The 19,752-nt window shown below is 35.9% G+C and overlaps 1 protein-coding gene across 2 annotated transcripts; it reads right to left on the reverse strand.

Moving 5' to 3' along the window:
- Positions 1-2,132: 2,132 nt before the first annotated feature.
- On the reverse strand, positions 2,133-12,990 carry LOC308700384 (uncharacterized protein). Of its 2 annotated transcripts, XM_081381990.1 has the most exons (7): positions 11,188-11,362; positions 10,404-10,437; positions 8,509-8,561; positions 5,943-6,086; positions 5,299-5,343; positions 4,975-5,034; positions 2,143-2,441 (listed from the first exon to the last, which is right to left on the reverse strand). In XM_081381990.1, the coding sequence occupies exons 1-7, from the start codon at positions 11,221-11,223 to the stop codon at positions 2,376-2,378; spliced, it is 438 nt and encodes a 145-aa protein (XP_081238116.1). In that variant the 5' UTR covers positions 11,224-11,362; the 3' UTR covers positions 2,143-2,375. The 2 variants fall into 2 exon arrangements, with proteins under 2 accessions (XP_081238117.1, XP_081238116.1); XM_081381991.1 differs by lacking the exon at positions 5,943-6,086 and having other exon boundaries at positions 2,133-2,441; positions 11,188-12,990.
- Between the last annotated feature and the right edge of the window lie 6,762 nt (positions 12,991-19,752).

A 19,752-nucleotide genomic window follows, 5' to 3' on the forward strand; every position in this document is an offset into this window, starting at 1 on the left:
TAATCCCACTATATTTGTGACAATATCATGCAACTGACCATGTTGAGACTTGAGACAACATTCAGAGGTGGTTGAAAATGCGTGTTTCATGCAGCTTACATATTCATTTGAAACGTTAAAAATGTTGATACTAGCTTGTCTATATGCTAAATAAATATTATGTTAATTAACATTCCTGTCACATTATGTTCAAAACTTCCACAAATTTGTTTCTCCTGCTTTCCAGGCCAAACATTGCTAATGCTAGTGCTTGCTTGGGCTTGTGTGGCACTATTTCAGTTTCGTACATATGTCAAAAAAGATGTGAAAATCATGTGATGATGGTTAACGGCCAGTCAACACTGTCAGTCATGACCAAAGTCTTAGCGGAGGTGTATATCGTACAGTCTGACATAAAGGCGATTAATATCACAGCCTGTCTTGGCGTTTACCCAAGATATCATCTGGCAAGCAACATTCGTAAAGGATAGAAAAAAAGTGCAACTGGCTTTTTTTTAGTCAAGCCAACAAAACATATGCACACTTATCACATTATGTCTATAACCTTTCCTCCCTTTAGCACATGCAGTATTAGCTGTGCTTTGAGGTGTAAAAGGCAGAATAAATCTAAATAAATATGTTCTCTCTCACACTCTATCTGTCTCTCTCTTTCTTTCTCTGTCTCTATAGAAGCAAGTAAAGGCTGTGATAAGTCAAGAACAAATTTAATCAACTACTCAGCGCTTCAGGGGGTGGAAGCGTGGTGTTGACTTGGCGGTGCTATTTGTTCTATTGTAGCAAAGCGCAGTCAAATGTCATGTTTCTAGAGCAGAGCGTGGCAAATGTGCAGCCGGGTGCGTGAAAGCTCCTCACACACGCGGCTGATGGGAGATGGCAGGAAAGACTCTAGCAGTCGGAGGCGATGAGAGTCGAACATACTGCTGCTTTAATAGAGTCGAAAGCTCAATGAGCTGCAAATGCAAAGACACAAGTGCGTACAAATGCGTACATGTGTGGATCAAAACGTGGACACGTGAAAACATGATGGGCCTGAGAGGCGTGACACACACACACACACACACACACACACACACACACACACACACACACACACACACACACACACACACACACACACACACACACACACTCACACACACTCTCACACACACACACACACACACACACACACACACACACATACTTGTTTTTGCTACGTCGTGGGGACTCCTGACTAGAAGGTGACACGTGGGGACACCAATTTCTAAATACAATAAAGCCATAATTTTTAGTCAGAAGTGTCTGGGGGAATTTTTGAATCCCAAAAATCAACTTTTTTTTCAGAAATTCTTAATTTTAAAAAGGTGAATATTTGTCTGGTTTTTCTATTCCGGTGGGGACCTGCCTATTGTGTCTTACCCCAAACCACCACCGAGGGGCGCTATTATGAGTTAGCTTTTGGTTATCTAATTTTAATACAAATTTAAACTTGTACCAGATAAACAATAAATATTAAGTTTACATCATCATTAAAGAGTTGTTTAAAAGGGAGAATTGTCTATATTTATATTTTTATGGATTTTTACTTTATTTTACAATTTACAAATTCCCATAAACTCTTGTATTTGAATAGAGCATTTGTATGGATGTAAACAGTGACAACAGCCTCACCTCACTTCCTGTTTAACAGGAATCTATTATTCTTCAACTGAGAATCTGAAAAGGTTTACATTTGGATAAATAAGACAGTCATGTTGTATGGCAAGCAGGAAATGTTCACGGGTATCATTGTGTTTGCTGAATAATTATTTGTGCATACTGGAATCAACTCTGAATTAAAACAAGAGCACATGCTGGCATTCAACAGGGTTGCAAGATATATTGCTATTTGCTATTTGTGTTTTTTCTTATTCGTCATCCTAAAAATATTTCACGCACAGAAACCTATGAAACCCAATGAGTGCGATGTGTATTAATGCGTTGTGGAATAATTCGCAATATTTAGTTTTTTTTAAAAAAAATGTATGCAAACGTGCCACAGTTTTGGACCACACTGAATTCTTTTGAGTAGAAGACATTTGATGTACAACCCCCCATAAACCTCCCCAAGAAAAGTTTGGAAATTTGGGTAATTACAACAAAAATAAGAATCTACAATTTCTTAATGCTCTTGAACATTTATTTAACTTGTGTTTTGAAACACATTTTGAACATCTTGTTGCCTTCAACAAACATCTTCCTTTTCTTCTACATTTTTCGCTTTAAGGCATCAATACGATTCTTAACATAAAATTTCACCCCCTCCCAACTTCTCCCCCGAAGTGCCGCTGGTGACCTTTCAATGCAGTCCATGCACTGGGCTTTACCAGGAACCTTCCCAGAGTGGATGTAGTCCATCAGAGTTTTTTCCACAGCCTGGATCTCTTCTTTAGACCACTTTCTCCGTGGGTTTTGTGTAGATACTGAATAAAAGAAAAATAAATAGGCTATTAGTAATTGTGATTGGGATAAAAGTAATTGTTAACCCACACGACATGAACGTGAATAACATCAAATAAATACATGGTATTCAGTTTTTCTCTCATTGTCTCACAGTTTTATACATACTTTTTTGCTAAAATCTAGTTCGCATGGTTGAAAATCTGTAAATTCTGGCACATGTTTGCAAGCATGATACCTAGTAACAATATAAACAGTGATACTGTATTAATAAGGACTATTTTGACAAAAATATCGCTGGTAATTTAGTCACTATCTAAGATGTGTATTGGATCTGGGCTGAAAATGGACCAAGCCAAACATGACAAAATATTTAGGTTTTATTGGTCATAACCATAAATGACTGCTTGGGAAATTGAAGAAGTAAATTTGTAGGACCTTTCCCTTTTCTTTTCTTTACATGTTTAAGCCTTTAGAAATGAAACATTTACGATATAGGACCTAATTAAAGCTGCACATAATGGGAGGGGTTTACCCAAGCTTAAATTATATTGGCCCACGGTGACCAACGGCAACAGATCTAAAAAAAACACAATTATAAGGATTTTGCTTGGAAATGAAAATATAATTACATATTTATGATCAATTTATTATATGGTGTAAATATACTGAAAAATATATGAAATACAATATATTGAATAATACACAAGGAATTGCCACTTTTCATTTATGAAAAATATATATTTAAAATATATTTACACTGTAAAATGTCATTAATTGAGTGTACTTCAAAAACACGAGGAACAAGATTTCCTTACATTTCTTAAGGGGGTGTTTTAATCAAAGTTGTAAGTTACTAGTACAAAGACTTAAGGGTGTTGGGACAATGATAGACTTTGTATTTATTTCTATTTATTAAACTGTAAATACTTTGTGCATGTCTGAAACTTCACTGAATATATGCATTTAAAAAAGAATAACTCCAATACAATTTAGATAAAGCAACATGTAGCATATTCTCAATGTTTCTTGATCTTCTGCTGGACTGAAGCACAGGCTCTGTTCTTCAGCACAAACCCTTTAAACCCCAACAGAACATTAAACACTAACAGGTCTGTGAAGATCTCAGCAGAGGAGGGTTAAACAGCTCCACAAACAGCATTACCAACTTCACTTATTACTAACCAGACTGACTTTATTTCTGTCAGACGTCTACACAAGTTCTTACAGAGAATTAACATTTAGATTTAGATTGAGATTTAGATGTTGATGATTTATTGAAAATAACATAATATTAGTCACCAGATTGTGATCAGTGTTTGATTTTAGTTGGGCTCTCGACTTTATAACATTATAACATCAGCAGAAGAACAAGAAACATTGAGAATATGCTGCATGTTGCTTTATTTAAAATGTAGAAATCTATTGAAGTGATTTCTATTAACTTCTATGTTAAGTTGATGTTTTTTTGTATTTATTCAGTAAAGTTCAGTGAATAAATACAAATAAATTCACAGTCATTGTCCCGACACTCTTTTGTATGTCATTCTATTAGAAACTTTCAAATTTGATTAAAACGCCCTTGAAATTTAAGCAAATCCATAAATGTTTTCCACGTTTTCGAAGTACACTCAACTAATGACATTTTACAGTGTAAATATATTGTGAATACATTTCTCCAATAAGTATATTTACACCATATACTTATCATAATATATTGATCATAAATATTGGAAATATATTTTCATTCCGTAAGGGTATCTAGTCGCGAGCCTGAATTCTCAGACAGTTCTGTCCAATACAACACTTGTAGATTAAGAAATGGTCCGTACACAGTCGCTGTATGGAGAGAAGTAGCCAGTAAAATAAGCACTTCCTCCACTTTGGATCTGCCATGCTGCTGTTACAAAGCTCTATCAGCACAGATCACTGAAACAAAGACGTTTTCCACTTTTCACCAAATTTGACCTCCACATTAAATTTAAAGGGTTAGTTCACCCAAAAATGAAACTTCTGTCATTAATTACTCTCCCTCATGTCGTTCCAAACCTGTTAGACCCTAGTTTATCTGCAAAACACAAATGAAGATATTTTTGATGAAATACGAGAGGATTCGGTCCTTACATAGGCAGCAACGTCACTACAACTTTCAAGGCCCAGAAAGGAAGTAAAGACATTGTTAAATAGTCCAAGTTATGAAGCGATGAGAAAACCTTTTGTGCACATATTTTAATAATGTCTTTATTAACTTTCTGGGCCTTGAAAGTTGCAATGGCATTGTTGCATATGAATGGATCAGAATCCTCTTAGATTGCGTCAAAAATAACTTCATTTGTGTTTCAAAGATGAACAAATGTCTTACGGGTTTGGAACAACATTATGGGGAGTAATTAATGACAGAATTCTTTCATTTTTGGGTGAACTAACCCTTTAAGGGAACCCTGTTGTCAATATAAATGGGTCTCTTTGTAGATTCCAATTAAAATGACTTAATTCTGACTTTCACAAAAAAATGGAAAGTGTGACATTTCATAAGACATTTGAAAAACAGCTTACCCTTTGTTGTGTGTGGTTTGTCCAAGTGCTTGCCAATTGGCTGCAGTTCTTTATCCTTGCCTGTTATAAAACATATGAGTACAACAGAGGAGACTTTAAATACAGATAATATACAGTAATGGCACAAAATGCTGACTAAATGGATACCAGTAATTGTGCCATACATCTAATTTACCAAATATATTGGGGTTTATTTTGATATGAAATGATATGAAAAAAAATAAAAGCAAGTGAAACCATGCAAATCATAAAGTACTGGTTCTTTAAAAGGAAAACAATATCAGAAGTCTTCATAATCCTCCTGTTTAATTTAAATCGTATTACCTTTGGATGGTTGTTCAACTTCATTAGTGGACTCCACTGATTTGTCTGGACAAATAATAGCTCTCTTAGTAAAAGAATATTAAACAAGCAATCCTAAATATCAGTAAGCACACTCAAACTGTTCTTCCAGTAATATTCTAACTAACTGTGCTCTAAAGACAGGATTGACAGGATAATACAGCAAAATATGAAGAGCTCGTCTCAATGTGTTGGAGCAATGGCGGGAGATCTCTGTGCGAGCCAGTTGAAGTTGGATGTCAGAGCTTTGCTGGGAAATTAGTTCAGCAGACTCTAAAACTTCTCGGTTTTAAAGGGAAGAAGAGCTATCAAGAACATTCATGAGGCTTCTGAAGAGGCCTTGCAATGGGCGGATCTGTGGCTTTATTTTGGGGAACCCTGTGGCTCACTGTCTAGGGTGCAGACTGAGCACTGTGACCTGGGCTCAAATCTAACCCAGGCCCTCTACTGCATGCCAACAAATTACCAATGTGTGGGCCAACTGCTGACTAGAAGGGCCTGCTGACTGAAAACGGCAAGCTCAATGTTATGATGTTGAAAAATGCCCCAACGTTCACTTGTTTTACGAACATAAGAATGACCTAGCAACCGAAGGTATATAAACGAAAGCATTTAATACAACTAACCTTTGTTTTCATGCTCTGATATAAAAACATGGTCTTCTCCCGTTCATCATTTACAGTTTTTGTGTGCGCCTTCATGTATCGGTATTCACAAGCATTGTGATGTGCTCTAAGTTTCTGGAGGTGACCCAAGTGACAGCTTTGAACCTACAAAACAAACAAACAAAAAAGGTTTTTGGAAGCTTTTCTTTTGCCATTTATGCTACCTCCAGAACTGAACCTTCAAATAAGGATTTATTGTTGACAGTAGGGCTGTTGGAACGAATTCCGAAATTCGAATATAATTCGAATATTTAAAAAATCAATACTATTCGAATGCTGAAGTTCCTATTCGAATATTGCTTTTGTACATTAAAAAAAAAAATGCAATCTTGCCTTTCTTGTGCGCATGTGAAAATGAAATGCTTTTGTTTCGTCAGATGAACAATAACGTTTTTGAATCGTAACACAATTGTGCACGTTATCCACGCACGCAGTATCATAACAATACTGTCAAAAATCGCGGAGAGCAATGTCTGCACGAAAACGGAGATCACCACTCCTGACAATTTGAGAAGCGATGTGTTGAAGGTGTTTGGATTTCAAACCCTTAATGGAAAAACTGACAACGTTACACCCTGACAAGCTAGGCGATCTGTCCGAGGAACCGCCGCTAAAACAGGCAAGAATTATTCTTTTCTACCTCTCTCCTCATCACGGTTACGAGCTGTCCGCACGTTAAGGGATTATAGCGAGGCGGTTGTTATAGCGAATAACAACCCCGACAGGCTGAACTTATTACATGGCTATACAAAATAAATAAACAATTTGACACAAAATATTGATTTAAAAAGGAGTTTATTGATTTAAAAACGATTGTACTGCTTCCGCTAAAGAACATAGACCGTTCCGCGTCCATAGCAACGCTGTTTTTCATGGCAATGCGTGTTATACTTCGCACTCGCAGCGGTCTGTTATCAAGAAATAACAGACCGCATCAAAGAGTATAGAAGTACTTCTATACTCTTTGACAGCATTCTACATTAGAATTCAACCAAGCCATGTAATAAAAGGCAATAACAGACAAACTGACACGGTTTATCTGTGAAGATATGAGACCGATCAACATCACGCATTGGCGATCCATAAGACTGTGTAATGTCGTAAATATTAATAATAGGATACATTTGAGCATTTAATATTCGAATATTATTCGAATATTGAATAAAATAAGGAATGGAATTCGAATAGCATTATAGAGGAAGATTGACAGCCCTAGTTGACAGCAAACACTCTACCATGTGAGCCACAGGGGATCCCCTATATTCCACGGAACAACTCATAAAGAGCAGCAAAATAAAAGGATAAAATAGAATTCAAATAGAATTTCTCAAATTAGAAATGTCTTAGTTATGGATACAGTGTCCTGTAACACAATTGTGACCCTGGACCACAAAACCACAAAAATCTGAATACATAATCTTTCCATTGATGTATGGTTTGCCAGGACAGGACAATATTTGGCTGAGATACAACTATTTGAAAATCTGGAATCTGAGGGTCCAGAAAAATCTGAATATTGAGAAAATCGCCTTTAAAGTTGTCCATTTCTATTGGCGATTGTGCTGCATCCACTCACAAAAATAAATGTTTTATATATTTGAGGTAGATAAGAATAGGACAGAGGCCGCACTATGCATAAACGTTTTTTATTCGTTGCACAACGTTTATGCATAGTGCGGCCTCTGTCCTATTCTTATGTATTATATTTTTAGGCCAGCACTCTAAAAAGTGTATTATCAAAAATTGAGTGAAGCCTGCTCCTATCCTCATTAACCATATATTTGAGGTAGGAAATTTACAAAATATCTTCATGGATCATAATCTTTACTTAATATCCTAATGATTTTTCGCATAAGAAAAATCGATAATTTTGACCCATACAGTGTATTGTTGGCTATTGCCACAAATATACCCGTGCAACTTAAGACTGGTTTTGTGATCCAGCGTCACAATTGTGTTTGTCCGGTATAGGTTCAGTTGGTTGCCAACTATATAGTTAGTTAGTTGATAAATTTGTTGTCTTGTCAATCAGTTAGTCAGTCAGCTCCTTTACTGAACACAATAATTACATTATAACATACTTTACACTGCTGTTGGATGAATCAAATTAAAATAGCATGCTTTTTAATGCGTCTAACGAAGTTATTTCATTTTCAGAAAAACCTGTTCCCTTATATGGGTCATTAGCTGAGACCTTAATCTAGAAATATATCAATTTATAATAATGTAGTATTAAATAATAAAAACTAAAAACTAACTTCTAAAACTGTTTTGTCCCTTACCTCAACCAACAGTTTTATTTATATAACCCTGATGGCAGATGGCAGATTCTTCTAGAATGATCATTTTTATCAAGCTTGTATATTTAAATTCAATAATTTCACTTAAATGACAATGAAGATTACCTATTAATTGTAATTTAAGTGAAATTACAGAACTTAAATATACAAGCTTGATAAAAATGATCATTCTATAAGAAAATTTCAGATGGCAGATATATATATGTTTATCTGTGGATATAGCCTACCTTTGTTTTCTCTTCTGTCACATCATCTGTCACATCATCTGTCACATCATTCACTGCAATGTAAATCACAAAGACAAAAAAAGTATTGTTATTTTAAATATTTTTCCATTTTACTTCCTCCTACTATAGCCCTTATGCACCAGAGAAACAAGCGCGCTGCATCTTTAGAATATTGTCTTTGAACTTCCGTTTTTGCGGACGCTCTGTATATCTCTCTGGCATTCGCTCTCCAGGAGTAATTAGCTTTTGAAGTGGATTTTCTTAATGTAAAGTTAACGAAGATGTCTTAACAAATGTCAGTAGAACGGGAAGATTTTAAAACGAGCCGTTCATTCATAAATAGACAAGATCGCTGTGAAAATACAGACCGGAAGACAAAAGACAACGAGCTACATAAGGTCTATAGGATTAGGCTTAAACAAGAGAATCATCAGTATCGAATAACAAACTAATACATTTAAAATAAGTATATCAAAATAAGGCTGATATCAATGACACCAATTTAGCAAAACCTGTATTTACCACAAATTTAATGTGAACTGTGACTTTTAATTTCATACAATGATAAAAAATTACAACAAAAACTTAACTATCGTATCGGCTGAAATTGACAGTACACAGGACAACATGTTGTATTTCCTCAGCACGAAGTTAATTATATCAGTGGTTCAGTAACTGGACATTACTAACATGTCAAGTTTAGGGATAATTGGCCAAATTTATTTAGCCATTAGAAATTCATTTTCACCAACGATGAATGCATGTAAAATACATTTTTTAGATATCAGCGAGGTATTTTTTTATCTTTATATTGAACATGAAGAAAAGTACACTTGGTTTCACAATAACATGATCATATGGCTAGACATATTTATCTCGTTTAATGCCACAATACCAAATCTTCTGTCCTTTGAAAGCGTCTCAAATGTTTAACAAAAAAGTAAAAATACTGAAATGTTTTTTTAAATGAACTTTTTCACTAAAATAAGCAGATATAATCACCTACTTGACTTTAATTTCTAACAGATGATCTGTTTTATTTTTTTATCAAACCGTAAAGAAAATGTACAGATCAAGTTATAACAAAAAAAAATGTAAGTTTACAAAAATCAACCTTAGATTATATTAATTACTACAATCATCCCTTAATTACTTTGTGATAATGTAGTGGCCTCTAAACTTCTATTTAAACTGACCGGTTATTAATTAAAACATTATTTACCTAAACAAAAGATAGCAGATTAAAAAATTGAATTTCATGCACATCCATGAACTTGGCATGGTGTTGCAAGAGAATGAAAGGAGGGCGCATGGGGGGCTATGATGGATATTTCTTTTTCTCCAAGATTGTGCTTTTAAAAACCTTGGTTACTCTGGCTCATTAAGCTACATATATAAGCTTTAAGAATTAGGCTATTTTAAGTAATAAATGACGCACTACAATTTGACATAGCGTACCACAAATGAGTAAAATGTGTTTTGTAACCTACTATGTGCGTTCGATATAGAGGCGATGTCAAAAGCGTCAGTATATGACGCCCTAGGATTAGAATGCCCAAGGCGTCATATACTGACGCTTTTGACATCGCCTCTATATCGAACGCACATGGCACCCTTTAGCGTCAGTATGAGACGCAGATAGATATGGGCCAGAAGGCGCGTCAGTATATGACGCCCTAGGATGAGAATGCCCAAGGCGTCATATACTGACGCTTTTGACATCGCCTCTATATCGAACGCACATGGCACCCTTTAGCGTCAATATGAGACGCAGATATATATGGGCCAGAAGGCGCGTCAGTATATGACGCCCTAGGATGCCATGTGCGTTCGATGTAGACGCGACGTCAAAAGCAACTGACGCCCTAGAGTGAGAATGCGTTGCATTATCTCACCTGTGCATCCAGAGCTGCCATTCGTAACGTTAGTCTGCAAGCACATGTGTCATAGACAGTCAGACATCATGGTCAAACATCACATTACACTGTATTTAAAACTGCAATGATAAAATTTGGCAATGTATTAAAGTAATTGACACTGTAACATAAGCCAATACAATACTGAAAATAAATGCCATTTATTGTCTGATCTTGAAAACTGCATTACAGAAGTAGAAAAAATTGTTCTGAATTTAACTTCCCTCTTGCTTTTTTGAAACCCATTATTAGTGTTTATAGTGATAAAACGCATGAATCTCAGGCCTGGCCTCAGACTCCTCATGGCTGCACGTGTAGGCCGCAAAAGATCCAACTCCTGGCCATCTTAGATTAATGTTACCAAAAGTGAGCTAAACATCTAGGTGAAGTAACAGGGACGCAAAATATGTCTTTCAGAAGTAACAAAGACAACAACATATTAAATTAGGCGAAGTTTAAAAGCGGATTACCGCTAAAAATGCAGTCACCTATGCAATCCTAACTGTGGCCTTAAAACATGAGCTTAAGACTCTTAGGAATCTAAAGCCCTAATTAATATATTATTGTTAGACTATCATTATTTTCATTTTGGTAGATTAATCTATACTTTATGCAAAGCTGCTTTGAGATTATGATTAATGTGAAAAGCGCTATGGAAAATAAAATGACGTGACATTTACGTTACGATATATGTGCAAACAATAAGTTAAATAAACAGCACCATATTATTTTGAGAACCTTGTACAAAAAGTCAAAAACTTACTTTTTCGTCGGATGTCTCGTCTCCTCTCGTCTCCATCTCGCCGTGTCCGTCTCATCCCTGCCTCTCGAGCATCTGAGTGTCGCAGGTGTGAGACGCGGGGGGTGTGTGTGTGAGACCCGGGAGAGTGGGGGAGGGGACGGTCGCGGTGGGGACTCGAACCTCAGGTTCTGTGTGATCTGGGTCCGCCATTACTGACATTCACTCGGCGCACTATATATATAGCTATGTTTATTACCCGCGAAAAAAAAAATTCTTGTGCAGTTTTTGTATTATTTTAAAAAATGATGTATGCACATATGCTCTGATAATATAGTGTATAGGATATATTATGTTATAAAAGAAATACATTTTCTGCTCAAATTCAGATATGTTTTTTTTTAAGTACAAATAAAATTTCAGAATGTAGATGTTAAAATACATATTAAATGTGATATTTAAAAAAAACACATTAATGAATGGAACCAATTTGGAACTTTTAAAACAACTCACAAAAAGATTGACATTCATAAAAATAAAAAAAAATAAAAAAAATATTAGTAGACCTTGTACTCACCAGAACAGATATTATTTTTACCCTCTGAGAGGAGATCAAATAAATAAAATAGGTTTGAAAGCAGTGAGGCTTATTATGGATACGAGGCCTCCGCACACGATAACGTCCTTTAGAAACTGTGTATACTGATTCTGAAACTCTTTAACTGCATTCTCCTCCTCACTACTGTTAAAATAACAACAAACATCTTCACAGAAAGTGCTCTCCTTGCTGTTCAAGATAATGACTGACACCATGTATTGCTAGCACTTCTCCTGCTACTGCTTTCTCTCCAGACACACTGCTTGTTGTATTCCTCATTAGTCGCTCTGGATAAAAGCGTCTGCTAAATTAATAAATGTACATGTAAATGCGCTCACCTAAACAGCAGTTCGCCAGGTAGAGGAGAATGGAGAAAGACTTTATTTGCAAACTACATAAATTAACTGTCAATTCAAGTTAAAAACACTATCACGTGATTTCATTTATGGTAAGAATAACACATAGTAAAAATAATTCAACAAACGCTGAAGCAGTTTCTCCACACTGGGAACCCTTCCGGCTCAGCACTGGTGCAGATTCTCCCACAATGACATGAAACTACTTAGAGTAACACCTAACTTAAACAGAAATAAGAGTGTGTTGTAGACATTTACGTTTGCATGTGTACTGCATACATCCATACACTGGTGTGTGTTAGACTAGTGATTATGACACAGTGCTCATCATGTCCAGGATCTGAGTTCACCCGGTCAGATTAGCCATAATGATTTAGCACCTGCTCTCACCAACATCTGGACCCAGAGGTCAATGTGCAGCTAGGGTTAGGGTTAGGGTTAGGGTTAAGGTCAGGGAGAGGTACTGGTCCACCACATCCAGATGCTGACAGCATTAGGGTTAGGGTGGGGTCGGGTCAGGTTAGGGTCAGGGTACTGGTCCACCACATCCAGATGCTGACAGCACCTCTGCTTCATGCCCTGCTGGCTCTATTATCTGCTCTGCTAACAGGACTGCTGGTGATGGTCAGTCCTCCACTGTGGCCTGTGGCTGCTCCTGCTGTGACACTGGGAACGGGAGCGCAGACGCTGGCACATGCTTACCTCAGCAGCACAGGGGCATTAGCCATGTTCTTAGCTAGCCATCATTGCCCCTCTTCTGCTTTACAGCAGCACATCTGGATGCTGGATCAGTAGATTATTTCTACATCTGTTTATCTCTCACGCTGTGCTGTTCACTTCCGTTAGCTTCATGAGAAGAGCTGTGTCTGGCCCGTTCTCTCACACTGAGCACTCTTCTGCTGAGAGTTCTGCTAAAGCAGTGTCAGTCTCTCTCTGCTAGCTCACAGCATCTAGTAAGGCACACGGGGTTGAAGACTATATAAACTGTGAGATATGAGGTATGAGGGTGTCATGTGCTGCTAGGGTTAGGGTTAGGGAGAGGTAAGGCACAGGGTGTTGAAGACTACTGATATACTGTGAGATATGAGGTATGATGAGGGTGTCATGTGCTGCTAGGGTTAGGGTTAGGGAGAGGTAAGGCACAGGGTGTTGAAGACTACTGATATACTGTGAGATATGAGGTATGATAAGGGTGTCATGTGCTGCTCTGTTAGCCTAGCGGCTAGCATTTACCAGATAATAAAGGCATGAAACATTTTTATAAATAGTGTGTTAGTAGTTCACTTTTAAGGCTTTTGAGAGAGCACAGAGAATGTGTGTATCAAATATCACACCATTTGTGCAAAGGAATTACAAAAACAGACCAAAATATGTTGAATCCCATTTGTGATATACTTAATTAAAAAAGCCAGAAGATTAGAAATAACAGCAGCTGACAATTTTAGAAACAAAGATTGTATATTGTCAGGGCCTGTTCATTTATTAATATATATATGCTCCTCTTTGATTCTGTGTAATGTATGCAGAAAGGCTCTGTCAGAAGGGTATCCCAGAGTGGAAAAACTATTATCATTTACTGATCATGATTTAATTAGTTTAGAATTAAATGATAATTACATATTATAGTAATGATATAATAATGTATTATAATTACATTAACAAAATCACTTTGGAGTGTTTTTAACTAATTAATTAATTAATTAATTAATTAATTAATTAATTAATTAATTAATTATTAATTAATTTAATTAATTGATTTAGATTTAGTATATAATCCCCCCCCCCCAATACAACAGTCCACGGAGAGGCGAGACTGAAACCCTGGAGTTGGCAAACCTCATTTGATTTCTTTCCTATTGTCATCAATAATGAGTATATGAATATAGATACTGTAGATCCCTGATTAATTACATGAATGGCATTTTTAAGAGATCTGTTATATTCTAATCATTTGAAGAATTTGCTAAATTAAAAAAATAATATTTAGTTTGTGGCTCAGTCTATCCAGAATCTTCATTCTAGTGTATCAACAGTAAATTTATTTAATTATGTTTATTTTATAAAGTAATATAAATAACTAAATAGTATACTAATATCCAGTATAAATATATATATATATATACCCTATTAACTCATATCTTACTATTACTATTATTAAATACTTTAATTTCATTATTGACCAATACCCCCAATAGGGCGCTAGAGAGTGACACACTTTTCAAGAACAATGTGACTCGTGGGGACAGCAATACTCTGTGTGACCACCAGGGGCGCATAGATACACACTCACACAGATTTTTGTCTTGAAAACGGTCCTCATGAGGACTTCAGAAAAAACTGCATGGGGCGGGTCTAGACACTGTCTGGGAGGTGCCTAGGGGGCTTTGCCGGTGGGGACCTCAATTTAGGTCCCCACGGTGACACGAGTCCCCACGAGTCTGTGTGCATTCAGGTTGAAGTCCCCACCGGGATAGAAGAACAAGAACACACACACACACACACACACACACACACACACACACACACACACACACACACACAAACACACACACACACACAGAGAGACACAGACACACAGAGAGACACAGACACACGGACATGTGCACTGTCCAGAGAGCAGACCCTCTATCTAATGTCCATTAAGAGATGTTGGGTAAGGTCTCAAGTTCATTCTATTTTTCCCAGGGCTATGCTCATATCAGCTCCAGGCCGCAGGTTATTCTCTAAATTCGAAATGTCTCCCTGAGCTGAATATAGGGACTCTGCCATTCTCTTCTTTTTTTTCCTGCTGCTCCCGCTGTGCTGAAAAAGAAAATGCCACAGAGAAAGCCAATATGAGCTTATCAGCCCTATCAGCTAAAAATGATTTTGAACTCAGTGGTGCCGATGATGGTACTGAGATAATGCATGATGGGTAAGGAACATTGTTGGGGGGGAAATGTATATATATATATATATATATATATATATATATATATATATATATATATATATATATATATATATATATATATATATATGTTTTGTGTGTGTCTATGTGTCTATCTATACATGCCATAAACACAAGACGTTTGAGGGATCTTTCCAAAGGAAAAGGAAAAGGACCACCAGACAGAAAATGTCACCCATATTAAAAGTTTTAGCTGGTTCTAAGAATAAATGTAAATGTCCAAATGTCTTTTATCTGGAAATCGATAATGAGGAGGAAAAACCAACCAACCAACCAACCAACCAACCAACCCACCCACCCACCAACCAACCAACCAACCCACAAACCCAGTATCTGGAAGTGGGTACTAAAGAAAATTTGTTCTGTCAATTGTTCTTCACATAAAGCTATCATATGGCTTCAGAAGACTTGGAATATAGCAGACAGTATTCTATGGGCTACTTTTATTATGCTTTTATGGTGATTTGTGTCCTCACCATTCATTCTTGTATGACATTTTTTTTAATCAAAAAAAAAATGTTTTTTAGACATTTCATTTGACATTTCTTTGAAATCAAGTAAATCTTAATAGCAATACATGCAATGAACATGCTGGCAATGCTTGTTTTCATCGCACACAGTTTTCACAAATGCATAATCGTTGGATCACAAAAAGAGGTCAAGGTCATCTTTCAGTCTTTGTGCAAAACCTACAATTATTTTTAATCTGTCTACGGCATCTCTGTCCCTCAATACGGCTTAATTTCTTCAGTTGTTAATATTGAAATGTGCGCTGCGAGTCTGCAGCCGTCGAAAGTGTGCTTCATGCATTAATAAGTCTCTCGCTGAGCGGCATCTTTGTTGTTTAAGCTCCTTCCATCCTACATGAAAGGGCATATTTAACTTCACATCTTACTCAACCTTTCAATTGAAGAGTGATGGGAATTTTGGGAATCATTATTTCAACCGGTTACACATTCTGAATCAATATACCAAGAACAAAGCTTAGTCTGACAAGATAGTTGTATAATGGAGCAGTTGTGTAAGGTTGACGTGCGGTTCTACCGCAGAAAAAAACAATGAGGCGCGAGCGAAGAGGTGTTACCGCCTGTCGAGTAATGCTGGGTTTGTGGATTGTTTGTGTTCTCGTTTGAGTGCCTGTGATTAACAGCTATTCGAGTTAACGGGTCATCCACTTTGGACTTGTTTTTGGGGAAGTCTCAGAGAGTGGCCATTAGCATTTTCAGATAAACAGATATGAAAAGTAGCTGCAATCTAAACTTTCCGAATGTAAACATTTCCAGTCTGTAAAGCAGTCTGATTATAAATTCTGTACATGCATATTTTAGGCCTATTTGCTTATTTACTGTTAAATATAAAGAATTTAATGTAGCCACACTATATGACATGTAAGCCTATCTATAAAAATGTGAAATGGAGAAATGGATTTATCTCCCACAAAATGTAAACATTGAGTTTCCCAGGAAGTATCAAAACATTGAGAGTGGTCCACTCAGAACCATTGATCTCTTTCCTGCTTAACCTATAGCGTGAGTTTTGGGCATGGGGACTTTAACAGGAGGAGCCAGAGGGTGTTTAACAGGTGTGGGACCATGACTGACGCATTGCATGGCATTCAGCTTTTAGACTTTGAAAGATTAAACAGATCATGAACATGTCAAAGCATTGCAATGCTACAAACTACAATGGACGCTTCAATTAGGGGTGTGCGATATTGACAAAAAATGATATCTCAGTATTTTCTTGGATTTTGTCGATAATGATGATCAGAAAATATTTTGTTGAGTGTGTTATTGTGTTGGTACCTTGCAGGTTTAGGACTGCTGTGGACAGTTTTTGTTATTCGTCATATTTTGTGCGGTGGTTAGTTCACAGCAGTGGCAGAAAGTTAATTTATTTAAATAGATTTTTACCTTTAATATGCCTTAAAGGGCAATTTTTTCTTACCTAATTTAATGTAGCCTTAGCCTATGCATAATTTATTATGTCAAATTATTACGTGCAATCAAATTCTATTAGAACAATAATACACTATAGAGCTGTTATTAATCAAATTAAATCAGTATCAACAAAATCCGTCTTTGCAATGCAGAGGAAATACAGAAGCTGTATCTGAAGTGGCATTTAGATGTATTTACACAAACTGTTTAATGCAGCTCAGAGGGGACATAAATGTATTTATCCTGCAGTTACAAATGAATTATGTTTTGATGTTTTAAAAATAAAACATTGATGATATATGAAATAGTTTAAAAATTGAAAAGATACTTTAAATATGAAGCTAAAACATCCAGTAGGTGGCGGCAAGTCACTGTTAATGAATGAATCTTTGAGTCATTAATTCAACCGATTCGTTCAAATAGACTGATTCATTCAGTAACGAAGCACTACTTTGTGTTGCTCAGAGACACAAAACAGTTAAGTTAAGAGCAATAAAGGCAAATTTATGCACTCCCTATGCATATTTTTGTTTCGTTTTTGCAAAGTGACGTACATAGCTACTCGATAATGTCAGATTGCACGTCATTAAAACAACAATTACAATACTATCGTAAACGATATATCGCACATCCCTGGCTGCACTACCATACAGCATCATCATGCACCAGTTCAGAAAGACAAATGTACCATAATGTTTACTTTGAGATGTCCAGTGTAGACAACCACAAACAGTTGTGGTGCATCATGTCAAAAAATGCGGCCATTGCAGCATTGAATGGGTTTATTATAAGTGAGATGTTCACGTTTGCTCTACACAGTGTTCACCTTCTCAATTGCTTACACATGATACATAGCAACACAGCTAAAAGTATTCCTAATATGCTGGACTTTTTATTGGAAGTAACCTACTTTTACCTTCTGAGACATTTCTTCACAAGCACCTGTAAGAGCTGTGTTTGTGATGTTTGAGTTAGGGGTGGCGCGATGCACAAAAGGGTTTGATGAATATTAGGCACGTTTGCAAGGTTGTTTAAAAATATGCTTTGTTTTTGTAATGATTCTCTAGGTGCCACTAAATCGCATGCATACATCAATGAAATAAAGTAATGTGTATTGCATTAGTCATTGGTGAATCCCTTTGTATATTTTTAAGTGAATTTTAGCTGACTTTTTGTGATACATAATGATCTTATTATGATATATGTATATATATATATATATATATATATATATATATATATGTATATATATGTATGTATATATATATATATATATATATATATATATATATATATATATATATATATATATATATATATATATATCATAAGCAGGATTAAGGTGTATATGTGCTAAATATGTGTGATAGTGTGTCTGAGGAGAAAGTCTGTGCGTGTTCTCACACCAACACAACTGTCCATAACCAAAGGTAAGTGTAGCCATGAAAGATCCTTCAAGGAGAAAAAGACACTTTAGGAAAGAGAATAAAAGGGCTGGGAAAAAAAATAGGTAGAAAGGGAGAGGGAAAAACAGAGAAGCGCTAAGCAGCACTTCACCAAGCCCCGTTGTATGACCCCGTCCCACTCAAGGTGATCATGGGTCAGGACAGAACTCTAAGGAGGCGAGGCAAAGCTGGCCCATGGCCACATAAAAAACAGCGCCGCTCACTCCCCTTCCCCTGCCTCCATTTTTATCCATTTCTTTGTTCAGCAGCAGGTCACCTTTGAAGCCTTTGCTTTGAGAAAAAAAAAAAAAAAAAAAAACAGAACAGCCTCCATGAGCAGATAACATTTCCGTTATAATCGTTTATTCTCTAAGAAGCATTTACTATAACATGCTGTAGAATGCTGGTATATACAATTATTGTTTTCTTAATTATTGCTATGGTTCTTAATGCATAATTTTCTGCCAAAAATGAAAATGGCCATTTACTCAACCGCATTTCATTATAAACTTGTATGACTCTTCCATTGAACACCAACAGAGCCATAGCAAAATTAATTTCCTTCCCCTACATCAGCCAACTGTGGTCCTTTATGGTACTCATTGGAGCTGGATTCAATCATTGGTTCACATGATCTATTCAGAAGATATCATATGTTGTGAATGATCTATATAGGTCACTTTTATGGTGCCATTTTTTTTGTATACTTCACTGTATATACATTTTGTGGAGCTTAACAGTCTCCACAGAAATCTTTACTATTAGTCCATTTTGGACAATCGAAAATTTTCTGATGAAATGTGTCTTGCCCAAACCAAATTTATACTTTGGTGCCTTTACAAACCTGAAATAACTATCAACTATATCTTAATGATGTTTTTTTAATGATATAAGAAACCTGTTTTCTATTTTAATAAATGTATAATATTATTACTGTGATGACAAATCTGAATTCTCTGCAGCCATTACTTCAGTCTTCAGTGTCACATGATCTTTCAAAAATCACTATAATATGCTGATTTGGTGCTCAGGAAACATTTATTTATTTGTTTGTTTCTTATACTGTTGAAAGCAAAAAAAAAGAAAAAAAGAGAACATTGATTTCAACATTGATAATATTAAGAATCATTATTAATAACTGAGCACCAAAAATGATTGATAATAAATGAGTTTAATAAACATTTTAACATTTTAAAGTATATTAAATAGAAAAACACTTTTAAAATTTGTAATAATGTTACATAATAAAAACATTATTTTCAATGTTATTGAAATAATCAAAATTTCAAAACATTAAGAA

Source organism: Scardinius erythrophthalmus (assembly GCF_964197995.2).
Source record: "Scardinius erythrophthalmus genome assembly, chromosome: 13".
Classification (NCBI taxonomy): domain Eukaryota; kingdom Metazoa; phylum Chordata; class Actinopteri; order Cypriniformes; family Leuciscidae; genus Scardinius; species Scardinius erythrophthalmus.